The sequence below is a fragment of the Lactuca serriola genome, chromosome 7 (assembly GCF_051521515.1).
Source record: "Lactuca serriola cultivar US96UC23 chromosome 7, Lser_US96UC23_V15, whole genome shotgun sequence".
Classification (NCBI taxonomy): domain Eukaryota; kingdom Viridiplantae; phylum Streptophyta; class Magnoliopsida; order Asterales; family Asteraceae; genus Lactuca; species Lactuca serriola.
Genome location: NC_136414.1, coordinates 44,377,768 through 44,393,079, shown reverse-complemented (window position 1 = coordinate 44,393,079; position 15,312 = coordinate 44,377,768). Strand labels below are relative to the sequence as shown.

Sequence of the window (15,312 nt, the reverse complement as noted above, 5' to 3'; positions counted from 1 at the left end):
GAAGCATGATTCTTGTTTTCTTATTCCACCGAACTCTACCTCTCATTTTTTTTATTGTACTACAACTCTAGTTTTTTTTATTGTCAATTGAAATCAAACAAGGATTTCATTATTCATAATTTACACAACCCCTGAATATCAATGGGAAGCCTCTGATCTTTGAGCTTCCATTAGGAATATATTTATAGGGTAATGCAATGTCTTTTTGAATACAAGGTAAGCGTTGAATACAAGGTATATATTTATAGGGTAATGCAATGTCTTTTTGAATACAAGGTAAGACGTTGCGTATCTTCACCAAAATGACTTTTTGGTTTTTATCCTATAGTGTTTCAAACCCACAAAATGTAAGAAAAATAGAGGTAGCACCACACCAGGAAACTTCTGTACTTACGAGAACGAATTTGTACCCAAAAAAAGGAAAAAAAATAATTGGTAAAAACTGCAAAATTTTAAAAATATAAATAAAGATGTGAAAAAAGTTGTAGAAAAGTAATTTTGTAAAAAAATATTTATTGATCTAAAGTTTCTAAAGAATTAATAAAATTTTGTTCGTACGTTGTAAACGGAGTTATATAATATAAGACCGACTGGTATAGTCACTACGAGCCGTTTCGTGGTTTACGTGTCCACGAACCACGGACGTGCACACCGTCCCGGTGGTTCGTGGTGGTCCGTGGTCGTTGTGAGTCGTGTTCGGGACAACGGATTCAAACGATGAATTCGATTGGTGTTTGGTTTTTGGGGCCGTTGAACGGCTATTTTGGCCGTCTTTTTTTTTTTTTTTTCAAACTCAATTATAAATACACTTCTAATACCAAAACACATACACATACATACACATTCTATTACACTCAATTACACCCATGGATCCCTCAATAAATATGGAATTTTTAAAAAGTTTTGACTCAGATGACGACGTAGAATTCGTCGAGACATTCTTCAATGTTGTGCAACACGTTCACGCCGAAGAAAGTTCGAATGCAGCGCGTACAAGGGCGGTCGTCAATCGTGATCGCCAAGCCGCACACGACTTATTGGTACGTGATTACTTTGCCGATAATTGTCTTTATAATGACGACTCGTTCGAACGTCGTTTTCGTCTGAATAAGGCTATATTTTTACGTATTAGTAATGCTTTAGAATCTCGTTATGATTTTTTCAAACAAAAACCCAACGCTAGAGGAAGAATGGGTTTTAGTAGTATACAAAAATGTGCGGCTGCTCTTAGGTATTTGGGATACGGTATAGCATTTGATGCATCTGACGAATACTTGAAAGTATCCGAGAGGACCGCGGTTGAATGTGTAGATTGGTTTTCTGCATGTGTTTATGAGGTTTTTCACGAAGAATATTTGCGTAAACCTACTCAACGTGATATTGAGAGATTATATTCGGCTCATGAAGAGAGGCATGGATTTCCTGGTATGCTTGGCAGTCTAAGATTGTACGCATGTGGCTTGGGAAAAATGTCCAACTGCATGGCGTGGTCAGTTCACTCGAGGAGATATAGGTGAACCAACTATCATCCTAGAAGCTGTTGCATCTCAAGATTTGTGGATATGACATGCCTTTTTTGGAGTAGCGGGGTCTAACAACGACCTTAATGTTCTTGGTCAGTCTCCACTTTTCAACGATATTTGGACCGGCAAAGCACCTGATATGACGTTCACGGTAAACGGGCACGCGTACAAATATGGTTACTACCTTGGTGATGGGATATACCCGGATTATTCTACATTGATGAAGGCATACTCAGTTCCTCGAAGCGAAAAAGCAAAATTTTTTACAAAAAAACAGGAATCGGCGAGAAAGGATATCGAGAGGGCATTTGGAGTCCTTAAGCAAACATGGCATGTAGTGAAATATGCTACACGACTCTGGGATAAAGAAAGAATTAAGCGAATGGTCCTAGCATGTATTATAATGCATAATATGATTATTGAAGATGAAGGTCGAGCGATTTGCACGTATGATCCGAACAACGTTGTCGTTCCAATTGAGGAGTTCGTACCCGGAACGAATGCTTTTTTGGAGCGAGTTGTTGAAATTCATAACAGTGAAACGTGTTTCAATCTTCGAGAAGATGTCGCGGAACATTTGTACCAACATAGCATGAACGACGATTATGATTTTTATATGTATGTTCGTTTTCTTATTAATGTAATGTTTGTTTTCTAGATTAACTAAGTAATGTAGTTTAAAGTTGTTATTTTATTTTTATAATTAATGAAAAAATAGTTTTAAAAAAATGAATGCTTTTTACTTATAAAAAATTTAATTTTATTTTAATTTTTGAATTAAAAAAAGTAATTTTATTGTATTTTTGAATTAAAAAAAAGTAATTTTATTGTATTTTTTAATTAAAAAAAATAAAAATAATAATGTGGAGTGGTGTGTTAGTGGTAATTATCTCATGTTAGTGATAATGGAATGTGGTGCTGATGTGGCACCCACCACATATGTGGTATGTGGTGGGTATCTCGTGATGAATGCGATATATGACAAACCATACCACATTTTCTTTTGGTATCTTGTCCGATAGTTTTTTATTTATTTATTTTTTTCTACTTTTACCATTTTGCAAGATATAAGGTGGTGTTTAAGATTAGATTATGGGTTGGATAGTTTGCCATTTAAAAATAAAAATTATTTGATAAACTATTTGTTAAATTAAGTTTATTGTTTTAAAGATCTATAATCTGATCATATTGATGATAAATTAAGTGAATGAAAAGTCGATCCAATAATGAATTATATGATCAAAATCCATCCGATTGTGTGCATTTCACAAATCAACTTTACAATACAAACGGTATAACTAACCAAACAAAATCATACAAAACGACCAAGTATTGACAAACCCTAAGCAGCAGATTTAGGAATTTTGTATTGTTTCTTTAGGAATTGAGAAGCCTCTGAATCACCCCTGTGACACAATATTCTCAATAGTGTTTGTGTGTCAGCACCCAGCTTGCTTCTGTCTGTAGCACTTGCAGACTTTATGTCATCAATCAGCTCCCGTGTCTGCAAGGGTAAATGCGTAATTATACAACATTTCACATTTTCCGTAAAATTCTATACAAATAGAATGAATATTCTAGAAGAACTAACCTCATAACCCTGCAGCTTTATCACCTGTCGAACACGTGCTACTTGGTTTTCAACAACTCCACGAGGAAGCCCGTCTCCACCAGATATAAAAAATTCCTAAACATAAATCAACCAAAACAAATGACAGCTTTTTGGCATCAGTCTTTTTATTTTTTATTTTTTTAGTGATCATAAAAAAAAAGTTATAGTTCAGTGGTATGTATACCTTTAAAACCTCTAAATCTTCTTCCAAGTATTTAGCATCAGAAGGCATGAACAATCGCGATGGACCTCCATCTAATAGCACTCTAAATAGACCATCCTGCAAAAAACAACAAATTTTCTTAAATAAATAAATAAATAAGGGACCATGAAGCATCTGAAAAAATAGAAATGAGACACACCAGTGATGCCTGAAGAAGACTTGTTACAATTCGATCTCTGAGTGGCTCCACAATGATATCGCATAGTTGATTTAGTTCCTGTAAACACATTAAACATTTATTATTATATGTAAATAATAATATCAAAAAAAAAAAAAAAAAAAAAAAAAATTGTTTGTTAGACATACCACATCAAGAGGCTCAATGAGTGTTGTTTCCAACCTGGACTCTGAAACACTAGGTCTATATAGGTTTTCAATGAAGGGTTCCCTTAGATCCCAGAAAATTATCTTAGTTCCTGTAAAATGTTAAAAATTATCATGGAAAAAATATAAAATCAGATCTTGAATATACTTAATACTTGACCATGATATGATGAATTTGAAAAATGTTCTCACCTGTGAACTCACAGATCCGGTCAATGGCTGCATTGATATCTTTCCTACTTCCATCAAAGCTTTCTTTTCTCAAGTTGTCATCTGTAGACCTCTCTGTAAAATACATCCTCAGATATGATTATGAATATTTCATTTTTAGATCGTATAAACACAATAATGATTTTTTTTTCTTTAAGAAAAATAAAGTTCACGTACTATTGGATTTTCCTTGCTTCTGCTTCCTTATCCAGCGTTCCCAAATGCTATCTTCCAGCTTGTTAAGATGACTAATGCCATACTATTGTAGAAAGTGATAAAAGATTCAGTCAGCTTGTTAAGTCCTAACTTTTTATAAATCTCAAATGTTTATATTTTTTTAACATCATTTATCGAGACAGGGGGAAAGGAAAGAGGAACTGACATAAAGGGTGTTTAACTGCACACATAGTGTTGGTGTAGTCATAACATTGATGTCTCTAGACTTTCTCATATCAGGCAATGGCATCCTTGAAGTTGAATCATTCAACTCTTTCTTCACAAAAGCTTTGAATCCACTTTCACTCCTGTATCTTGTCAGAATTGGCACAGGAGGAACTATGTCTTCCTTGTTAGCTGCATGTTCATTCAAATTCACTATTATGAATCACATAAAAGGAAGAATCTTTTCTACATTAAATATGCATACCCAAGTTGTCAACAACATGCTTTGAATATACTTGAAGTGCATTATCAATGCCTCGGAACAGGCTGTTCATTTCTCCAGATCTCATAGGAATCTTTAGAGCGAAAAACTGATCAACAGTCTGAAGGAACATAAAAACAAAAGTATGTTATTCATAGTAATGGAAATGGATGCTTAAGACTAGATATAATAAAGAGAAAAAGAAATAAGAACCTCTTCTATAATGCGATAAACTTCAACAATGGAACTCCCATGTCGTTGCTGCATCGAAACTGGTTCCCATTTCTGAAATATTAAAATGAAAAACATAATTAACCAAGAAAAAGAACAGTAAATCATTAATGGCATTCAATTAGTCACCTCCTGTTGAATAGCTCGCTCAACCCAACCCAAAATTCTGCTTAGTTGTGAATTGACCCAACGCAACACCAGTGTTCCGGATATTGATTCAATCTGATAAAAAGTAAACAAAAAAAATATATCTAAATGGGCAACCATTTTAAAAAGGTACTAGTAGTAAGAAATAATCTGAAAGTAGAATGCTATAAAAGAACACCATACCTTGTAAGGAGCAAGTTTTTTCAAGGAGACATCTGTTTGTCCCTCTCCACATGAAGAAGTGATAAGGTCCATAACATATTCCTCAAAACCATCAGCAGCAGGAAATACCAACACAACATCTTCTGTAAGTTGCTCAACACTACTAATGTAGGGCTTCTGTAAATTTATTAACACACACAAATAAAGTTTTTTATATTTTTTTCATATTAAGCAGTTTTCAGCAGCAATGGCTGACATGAGAGAGGCTGTTCATACCAATTTGCTTCCATAGAGCTTGTGAAGGAGAGATGCTGAAACAACAACTGCTTGTGGATGCCATTGGGATAATATTGGCATGAATACGGTTGCATCTTTTTTCAAAAGCTTTCTAGTTTCTTCCCCTAATAGTGCTAGTGGATGTTCATCTGTTGCATTGGACATAGTCTCAACATCCTGCAATATCTGTGAAAAAGTATATGGATGCATACTTTATTATTTTTGGTCTCTAACATATCGAGTCAACTGAAAGTAAGTGAACCACTTACCCTTACAAATGCACTTTTGATGGATGATGATACATAGGACTCTATCTTCTCTCCATCTGTAACAGCTTCATGCTGCATTGCCACCAAAACAAATGATAGTTCCAGTTTATTTTAGATTCTGTAAATAATCAAGTTATTCAAAGGAAAAACTTTCAGATGAATGGGGTTTTACACACCGATCCATGTTCCTCTTGAAGAAGTCTCTTTGCTAGCATTGAAATTGATACCACATGTTCCATCATTGCCAATGCCTATACAGAATGGAATAAAAGCAATGTAAGAAAAACAAAGGGTTAACAAAACAGAAAGGATTACACATGATTTGATTATGAACCTCAGGAAAATGCAAATGGTAATCTGTAAGTTGCTTATCAGCCCACTTCTGAATAGGTATTATAAAGGACTGTATAAAGGATAGCTCTTGGGAGCCTTCTTCACTTTCATATTTGCAAAACAAGGTTTTCAAGTGCATTCTCTCTTGTGGGCCACGTTCTTCTTTCAAGGGTACTTTATGTAATTGCTCAATGGCATGTCGAAGAAGTGCATGCTCCCTAGTCATAACAAACTGCAAAAAAAAGAAGCTAAATTTATTATTTATAGCTCTTTAAAATATTATAATAAACTAATTTATGATCTGTTAGTACCTGGCGGAATAGCACCCATGCATAACAGGTGTGATGAATAGTCTCTGTTATTCCCAAGATACGCCACGTTGACTTTAGAAGTTCAAGTATTTCTTCCACTTCCTGCATACATTCATAAAATATAGCTGTTTGTTATGCATCATCATCATATATGCTACTTCCATTTCTTTCTTAAGGCTTGTTAAAGCTACCCAATAATGTTGCCACTTCTTGCATTTAACTCCACTAGTAAATACAACATTAGAAGTTTAATGTTAATCATGCTACCATGGTTTGTAAGGGTACAGGTGGAGGGAGGGAATTTAATCAATTTATAACAAAATCATGCTTAACCTTGAATATAAATTTACATACCTCAGTTAGTTTCCCCTCATCTAGAACATCAAAAATGCTGGAAAGAAGTTTCTCATATAATCTGACATTCAAATGATACCCATCTGCCCAATGACATACTTCACCAGTTAAATCACCACGAGCTGGCCTCTCTGCAAGTGCAATGGCAATCTCCCTTAGAGATCTCAAACATTCTATGCGTTGAAGTTCACCCACAGAAGGTGCAAATGACTGAAATAAGACAAATTTAAAAAATGATAAAGTAAGAGCAATAGAGCATAGCATATGTAAAAACTAAAAAGATCTCATTTTAACCTCAGATTCTTCAATTCTTGCCAATAGAATCCTCATTTCACTTGCTTTGCGACCAGATTCTCCAAATCCCACAACTGGGTGATTCACAAGTCCTTCCTCCAACATGTTCAACTGAACTAACACAACATTGGATCAAACATCTTACATCAATATTAGTTAAAGTTGGAAATTTACTTACACATGCCCATGAATAATATGATAAGGCTACGAAACAAAACGGAGAGAGAAGGTACTGACTTGTCTCTTTTGCCATCTTATGTAAGCTTTTTTGTCAGAAAATTCGGTTCGAGAAACACAGGATAATAACTCGAGAGGAATCAAAAGAGCATCCATTCTTTTCCCCACTTTTCCAGCCATTGCATTGAGTAGCCCTTGTCTTGTTCTAATGTCCATCGCCTCAGAAATCTGTGTTTACAACAATCATTATTATTATCAAGCACAAATTTGTGGGGTCCACAGTCTACTAATTAATAACATGAAATAAGGAAGTAGCATATACTTTATATAACTAATAGTAATATCTGTAATAGAACTCCTATCTTGTAAGAGCAAACCTAAACTCGGTATGGTTTCTAACAGTCCCCATCAATCATGTCCAACATGCAAACAAACCATATATCATACAACCAAAATAGACTACTATATAAAACAGTGTATATATAAAACAGCAATATATAGTCTGTACCTCCATCTGGACACGCATTGTCTCCAGTAGGCCAGTCAAACCAGTCGATTGTTGGGATTGATTTGTAACTTGTTCACTCTTACTCCTTCCAAGCTTCTTCAACAATTTGGATTTCTTTTCTTTTTTCTTCTCCTTTGATGGCACTATAAGTCCCCTGCTTAAACAATCATTACATAATAGTCAAAAGGTAGTTTGGCAGATCTGTAGTCCAGACAGAATCAATCACAGCAAAATGGGAATTCAAAAGAAATGCTAAAACTATGTGTGTACAAAATAAAGTTCATGCAAAGAGCCAAAGACAGAAAAGAAAGAAAAGATACCCCGAAGCTCCTGCAGCAGCCAGAAGGATTTCATAGGCAGATTCACGAAGATCATCATCAGTTATACCTGAAGAAATGACCAAACACATAACTTTACACACCAATTTCAGAAGATGATACAATATTTTCATAAAACTTTCCATCATTTGTGTTTACCTGTTGCAAATGAAGGCAAACCCACAACAAGATCAGCAGTATCATTCATTGTTCTCCTTGAATACCTGCGACTATTCAGTTCCTCCAAATCATCATCATCCTCAAAATCATCAATGTCATCAACAGTTAAACTCTGAGCTGGGCCCGAGTTAAAAGATTTTGAGTTGGATATAACTGGTTCATCCTCTTCTGTTGCCTCAAAGGGGAGTGATGTTATGTCTGACATAATGGGTGATGGGGCCACAAAAGGAACAGCTGGTGGAGCCCTCCTTGGAGGTGAACCTGATAATTCAGGATTGGTAGCCAAAAAAAACTCACCTTCAGACCCTGCATTCTTCATTACACAGAAAAAAAAACAAATAAATGAATAATAAACAAAAAAGGAAGGTGATGCAATGTTCAATGATTCCTAGTAATAAGTGCCCAGTGATATATCTACTTCCATCCCCTCAAATCTGCAGCAACTACCAGTATGGGATGTCCTTTATTGATAACAATCTTTGTTCTTCAGAAGTTATCAGCTAAATTGGCATATTTCTCTATAACACTACAAAAGCATGTGTAATATAGATAATGGCCAATACATTTATTTCAATTAAAAATTTAGGAGGTATATGGATTATGGAAACAATTTTGCATATTGATTCATGATGTATATCCATAAAAAGATTATGTATTTATATGCACATGGGATCAATTGTTATTTCTAACAAGGGCACTTATGACTTATGAGTAATTTCAGTTACACACTAGATAAATACAGTTCCCGTTTTTGTCTATTCACCAAAAAGATATGCATTATTATATTTAAGATATATAGACATTAATTATTGGATTATGGAATATGGATAACCACTCTTCCATGAAAAATCCTCCCAACACTACCACTTTCATCACATATTATTATACTAAAAGTCTAAAATATCTTCTTGAAAGTCTTCCTTTTGGAAAACTCTCCTAGAAAGGAGTGTAATGGTAGTGGATTTCATCTGTAAAAAAATCAGATAAGAGGAAGAAGAGAGCATCCATTTGAATATATATATATTTCTTGATCCACCATCGTTTTTCAATTTATTTTAGCTGCCAACTTAATCCTTAAAAGTTAAAACATAGAATGTTCATATCAAGTTTGATGTTAGAAAATAGTTTGTTTAAAGCTCATAGACACATGCCACCTATTTTCTTTTGAAAAGGAAGGATATTCAACTTTCATCTTACCATATGAGGGTATCCAGTACTATCATGATAATCTCTAATGGCTTCTGAAAGCTCAAGCATGTCACCTGCAAAATAGTTCAAGAAACAGAAACTAGTGATTCCAATTTTAGGTCAAACAAAAAGAAATATAGCAGCAAAAACTCAGTTCCCCATTTACTTCAAAGAGCTGCATCTTGTTTTCTTGTCAGACTTGGTACTTTCCACTTTCCATACCCAAAATCATAAAGAAACTTGCTGCAAACTAATATCTTACACTTAGTGCTTACTATAAACTTTAACATAGTCGCAATTTTCCCTTTAAGTACTAAAACCCTCGATAATAATAAAACCGCCCAAAAGTAACCTTTTGACATTCGAAGTCAAAATGCAGCTCTTATTTTGGAATCTGAGGAAGTACAACTAATTAAATGAATCAATTGCAAAGCTACAAACCTTTTTTCACGGAATTCAGAACAAAATCAACACTAACTTGATCTAGATCCACATCATCCAACGAAACAGCACCAGGTGGCATCACAACTTTCTTAATCAAAGAACCAGATAGTAAGTAGTTAAGAAGTATCCGCCTATCTCGCCTATACCTCTGTAAAAGCTCCACTTCATTTTCCCTGTCAGAAATACACATACATGATACATATATCAACTCTGGTAAGTTCTAGGAAAATCGTTAAACTCAATGAGCATTTACACATACTCTTCCATCGCAGATGCGGAAGCTCGATGGTCGCTCAATTACCACCAGCTTATTCGGATTGAGACGAAGGAAAGTTGAATTCGATGAAAAGATATATGTTGCAGGTGAAACTTCAACGCGAGAAGTATGAATCGAAATGCAGTGAGAGTTCTTCCAAGTTCCAACTCCTTGGATCTCTGTTTCTCTCGATAAACTTGTCAATAGCGAAGGTTTTGTGTGTGTGAAAGAGGGAAGAGAGAGACTGGAAGGTATATATCAAACAATGACATATGAAGCAGATCAAGTCACCGCCGTATCTATAATCTTTTATTCAACAACTATTCTCCCTTTATGGTAAAAATAAAATAAAACGTTTTATTTGAACAAAATATAATACTTTCATAATTGTTCAATGGATCATTAAATCTCCATTTATCTTTTGAATATGACTCAGATTTTTAATCTTTCTAATCCATTAAATTCTACACATCTTAATAGACTATTTCATCTATGTCTTCTTTTGTAATTAGTTGTTATTTAAGGGGTTGTTTGGTATCAATTATATCGGATCTGATGAGAGGTTTATCCATTTGATACCAATAAAAGTCTTTTATTCATTTAGATTGTTTTATACCAATAAAAGTCTTTTATTCGGTTTTATACATAACATATGATGATTCAATCAGTTTTTGACTCAATCAAACATTATTTGGTCATAGACTATTAAGCAGCCTCTAACTCTTTTATACTTTATAAATACTTCAATATCATACAAAAATCAAATATTACATCAAGAAAAACTAAATTATAGATTATATGCGAAAAGATAACGTATTTATTTGTTTAATAAAATATTATAATGGTATTTTTCAGATGAAGAAAATATATGATTAATTCAGATGATGTTGATTCTCTAAGACGTGAGGATCTCCAAGTAAATCTAACATCAAATCCAAAGGAATTGCCAACTACATAAAAGTGGACTATATGATTTAATATAGCATTTGAAAACGTTTTTTACAAAAATAAATAAATAAAAATAAAAAATGATATTCAAGTGGTCTTAATTTTATGGAGCTCAGATTGTAATACATTAATTAAATAATGTCGACTTTTGAATTTTTATGTGATATGTAATGGGACTTTTCCATCAGATTTATTATTAGGTTGTTTATTTATTTAAAAATCTGTATGTCTGTCTTCTTTTATAAAAAGAATACGGCAACAAGGTTTTATTTTTTTAAATAATTTATAAATCAATTCAAAACAAAATGTACTCAGTAAAAAAGTGAAGCTCCCAAATCCATAATATGTGGAATGATAATATGTAAACGCAACATACAACAAATAATATGCGATAAAATCAATCAAATACAATAATTTTGCCACTTTTCACATATATATATGTATATATTCTCAAGATCATGTTGAGATAATTTTATATGACTAAGTGAGGTCATCTTCATCAAGGGCCTCTCCATGCTCCACTGAGTTGATTTCCATTGCAATCACCTCCCCAGTAGGAAGCTTCCTTGCAAGTCTGATAATCTGCAGCATTGAAAACAAATAACAACATATTTTCATTTATTTGTGTAATATATTTAGCATCCCACTTTCATTTCTTTCAATCACAACATTCTATTTTTCTTACTATATATAGCAGTGAAAATTGCTTTGTATTTAGGATGAAATAAGAATCAAATCAATGAAAGTACATTGCTATAGTTGAGATTTGAGAAGGTTTAGGGTTTTTTTTACCACATGATCCAGGTTGGATACAGTACTCGATTTTGCTACACGTTGGATTTCTTCAATATCAGCTTCTCTGTAAGCAGAAAGAAGTTTACTAGCACAATGACTCTGATCACTGCTTAAAAAAGTATCAATCCTGCAAAACACAACCCAAAATATATATTTACACTTTAATATTATTATTTATTATAATTGTAAATTCTATATTCATAGTATAAAGAAAACTTACTGACAACAATCATTATAGCACTTCTCTGCTTCCTTGAAGTCATTAGCATAAAGGTATACGATAATTGCACTTAGATAAGCCTACACCCAAAAAATAAATATTATTATTAATTATTGCTAGCAAAATAGAATATGGCCTATTTAAAAAAAGGAAAAGGTTTTTTTTTGCACCTTGCATTGGCTATGAAGAGCATTGCATTTATTAGCTGCTACTGCCCATCTCAGAAGAAAAGTTGCAGCATCTGTATACCTTCAAGTGAAGCAACAAAAATAAGCCAATAAGAAAGAATGTCATATTAGTGTTTGGTATGATGGAATTGGAGACGGAATGGAATGGCTGATTCCATTGGAATGAAACTCCTTACTTTTCAAGCTTTATGTAAACACTTGTGATAGCACGATATATATCAAACACCATATTTTCCTTGCCATCTTCCTCAAGTAGCAAACAGGCATCAGTATACATTGTAATGGCCACTTCAGGCTTAGCATCTTCCAAAGCACTGTTCAATAAATTATATATTTATGTTCATACAATATATAAAATAAATTCAAATTTAATATAAAATGTTAATAGGGAAATTGAGATGCATACCGAGCACCTTTTGCAAGTGCATCAGATGCAGGTTGTGACCTCCCACATTCATTATATAACTCAGAAGCCCTTCTGTAAAAATCAGCAACTTCATTCCATATGCTTAATTCAACTGCTAAAGCAGCAGCAGATTCCATATGCTTTGCAGCATCCCATGGTGTAATCTTTTGTTAAGTCTAAACAATTGTAATAAAACATGAATGAAATTTAAATAGAAATGAAAGATTAGTTGAAGTGTTGAAGGATATGAAGCGAGCATTTCTTGTCCTTTGGAAGCTTTCTCAAATGCTACTTTTGCTTTCTCGTGTTTTTTGGCAAACCTATATGCAGTAGCTTCAAGGAATAAAGTATATATATATTATAAACTTGTGGTTGATATTATATGTAACATAAGTTGCTTGAATTTATAAAGGGAAAATATTAATCTTAAAAACTTTTTACCTGCTTGTTCGTAATATTGAGTTGCATTCCTCCAATCAGCACTCCACCGAGTTAAAGTAAGTTTTGTTCTGTTGGAGTATAAGAAAAAGAAATGAATCCAACTATCCAAGCAATTACAAAAGAACAAGATTATATAATTATTGAACACCTTTTCTCAGTAAAGTAGTAAACTAATTACATTAATCCAAAAGGAGTAATAGTGGTATATTGAAATGGATGCTTGCTAATTTAAATGTTTATATTTGGATTTCCAAATTTTAACAAACATTTCTTTTTACTTATTTGAATCTTAAGCATAAAAATTCTACAACATTTTTATGATTTATACAAAAAATCAAATAGTTTATTCAACAGTGGATAGAGGCTACATCAATACAATCTCAATCAATTACCACAACATGATGGAAAGTGTTTGTAATTGTCGAGTTTGGCTATATGAAAGAAGGGTTCCCATGTCACGTCTTTACAAGGATGAAAGTTTTGAAAAACTTTAAGCTTATTACTTATAAAAAAGTCCAATGCTTTGGTTTCAAAATGCCCTAATCAATACACTTGAAGTGTTTGATTTTTTTTCCCTCTTGTTTTAGAGTGTAGAAAACTGTTAGTCAAAATTTATGAGAGCTTGGGTGTAATTTGGGAGAGGCTTGAGAGCTTCGTCTATATGATTGTAACAATTTATCATATACCAGATTTTACTCTCTAGAGGACCGTGCTTTTTCTCTGGTTTTGGAGTTTCCACCTATGTATTCTTGTGTTAAGTTATTTTCTCTATTATTATGGAGAGTTCTTAGGGATATTTAAGGCCATTTTCCCAACAGCAATGTCATCTGATTCAACTAATGAGGCATCCAGGAAAATGATAAGACCTGTAATTTTTTGTCCATCTGACCTAATAACCTATCAAATTATGGACTAATGAGAATCTCTTATTCATTTCCAAGATTGCAAGTTTTCATTAATTGAAAAGGTGGAAAACACATTCCATTCGAATCCAGAAAAAGCCAGCTTTCACCACAACAATCAGATCACATAATCTAGTATTGGAAGTAACAGACGGACACTGATCTGTAACTACCAGATGCTATACAAGCTCCATCAACTTAACCTAATCACAGCTATTTGTTCAATTGGAGTCCAATAACCATGAATATCAAATGCAAAAACCTTAGTTACTTGAAATTATATGTTAATTTCAACCTACTTGAATTATTGCAAAGTTTAACAACCAACATGATCATAAATTTATATACTGATAAACGATAACAAACAGATTAAGAACGATGACGAAGAATGTGGACTGACAGTTTATCGGCTTTGGCGATCAGCTTTTCGGGATCGGCACCGGCCATGGCTGACTAGTCACACCTTTACTGCCTTCAGCAAACCCAAATCTCCTGTTCTTGTGATGGATGACGAATTGACGATGGCACGATGCTTCCAAAATGCTTATATGCATTGGCCCACAGCCATCAAAGATTCAAAGGCCTCTTTGTCCGGTCCAAGAAAACCGTAAAAACACCCGGTTGGGTCGTATTAATAATTTGAACCGGTTCTTATGAGAGAAATAAAAGTGAGTTTTTGGTTTGTAGGATTATATTTTTTAGAGTAAATTGCATGTTTGTTTCATGTGATTTGTTTTTTTGTAACATCTTTAGTCCAAAAAATAGTTAGTGTAAATTTGGTCTATAATCCAAACTATTGTTTTATTGTATGTATTGTTATTAGTAATCACGATTTTGTTATCATTTGGAGTTAATATCTTAGGGTATGTTTTGTACATTCTTAAATGTTTCCAAATTAAAGACGATGATAAGACAACATACTAGTTACAGTATAGGAAAGTTTCTTATAAGTTGTCTTGATTAAGGATCCAGATTCAACTCTTGCATATGACGTCCTACTTATGCAAGTCTCACATTATCAAATGTATATGTGGAGAATGTCTTCCACAACCCATCAAGGAGAAAATTGTTTGATACATAAAATGATGAGTAATTAAGAAAAGATATCTTCTTACAAGAAACGAATAGGAATTAGGTAGATCATGGAGAATTTTAAGAACCACATTATACAAAACATATCTTAAAGGTATTGTGTGTTGGTTTGCATATGCACAACAAAAAACCACTACGCATTCGGGTATCTAACAAGAATCTCGAATTCTTACTACGAAATATAGATTTTATGTATGTATTATGAGAATCTAGATAAAATGTTCACATTAAACATCTTTTACATTTTATCTGATGAATGGTTCAAAATGATGTATACATAAATACAGTCCATGAAAACAACAAAGTTTTCCACTTAGTTGGTTTTCTCTTAAAATCAA

At 33.4% G+C, this 15,312-nt stretch overlaps 3 protein-coding genes across 3 annotated transcripts; 1 reads left to right on the top strand and 2 right to left on the bottom strand.

The window, feature by feature from the left end:
- Positions 1 to 884: 884 nt before the first annotated feature.
- On the top strand, positions 885 to 2,181 carry LOC145063925 (uncharacterized). Its single transcript, XM_079011481.1, has 2 exons — positions 885 to 1,425; positions 1,586 to 2,181. The coding sequence occupies exons 1-2, from the start codon at positions 885 to 887 to the stop codon at positions 2,179 to 2,181; spliced, it is 1,137 nt and encodes a 378-aa protein (XP_078867607.1).
- A 546-nt stretch (positions 2,182 to 2,727) lies between these two features.
- LOC145061538 (plant/protein (DUF810)) lies at positions 2,728 to 10,259 on the bottom strand. Its single transcript, XM_079009050.1, has 26 exons — positions 9,986 to 10,259; positions 9,724 to 9,899; positions 9,292 to 9,356; positions 8,074 to 8,407; positions 7,918 to 7,984; positions 7,598 to 7,751; positions 7,150 to 7,317; positions 6,913 to 7,023; positions 6,619 to 6,828; positions 6,265 to 6,366; positions 5,955 to 6,185; positions 5,797 to 5,871; positions 5,621 to 5,692; positions 5,352 to 5,537; positions 5,097 to 5,252; positions 4,896 to 4,988; positions 4,749 to 4,820; positions 4,539 to 4,656; positions 4,275 to 4,465; positions 4,070 to 4,151; positions 3,875 to 3,967; positions 3,665 to 3,774; positions 3,498 to 3,575; positions 3,320 to 3,415; positions 3,115 to 3,210; positions 2,728 to 3,027 (listed from the first exon to the last, which is right to left on the bottom strand). The coding sequence occupies exons 1-26, from the start codon at positions 9,991 to 9,993 to the stop codon at positions 2,866 to 2,868; spliced, it is 3,306 nt and encodes a 1,101-aa protein (XP_078865176.1). The 5' UTR covers positions 9,994 to 10,259; the 3' UTR covers positions 2,728 to 2,865.
- Positions 10,260 to 11,249: 990 nt separating this feature from the next.
- GSNAP (gamma-soluble NSF attachment protein) lies at positions 11,250 to 14,438 on the bottom strand. Its single transcript, XM_079010973.1, has 9 exons — positions 14,283 to 14,438; positions 12,981 to 13,048; positions 12,789 to 12,872; positions 12,540 to 12,699; positions 12,310 to 12,447; positions 12,116 to 12,194; positions 11,946 to 12,025; positions 11,723 to 11,852; positions 11,250 to 11,512 (listed from the first exon to the last, which is right to left on the bottom strand). The coding sequence occupies exons 1-9, from the start codon at positions 14,327 to 14,329 to the stop codon at positions 11,411 to 11,413; spliced, it is 888 nt and encodes a 295-aa protein (XP_078867099.1). The 5' UTR covers positions 14,330 to 14,438; the 3' UTR covers positions 11,250 to 11,410.
- Positions 14,439 to 15,312: the final 874 nt, after the last annotated feature.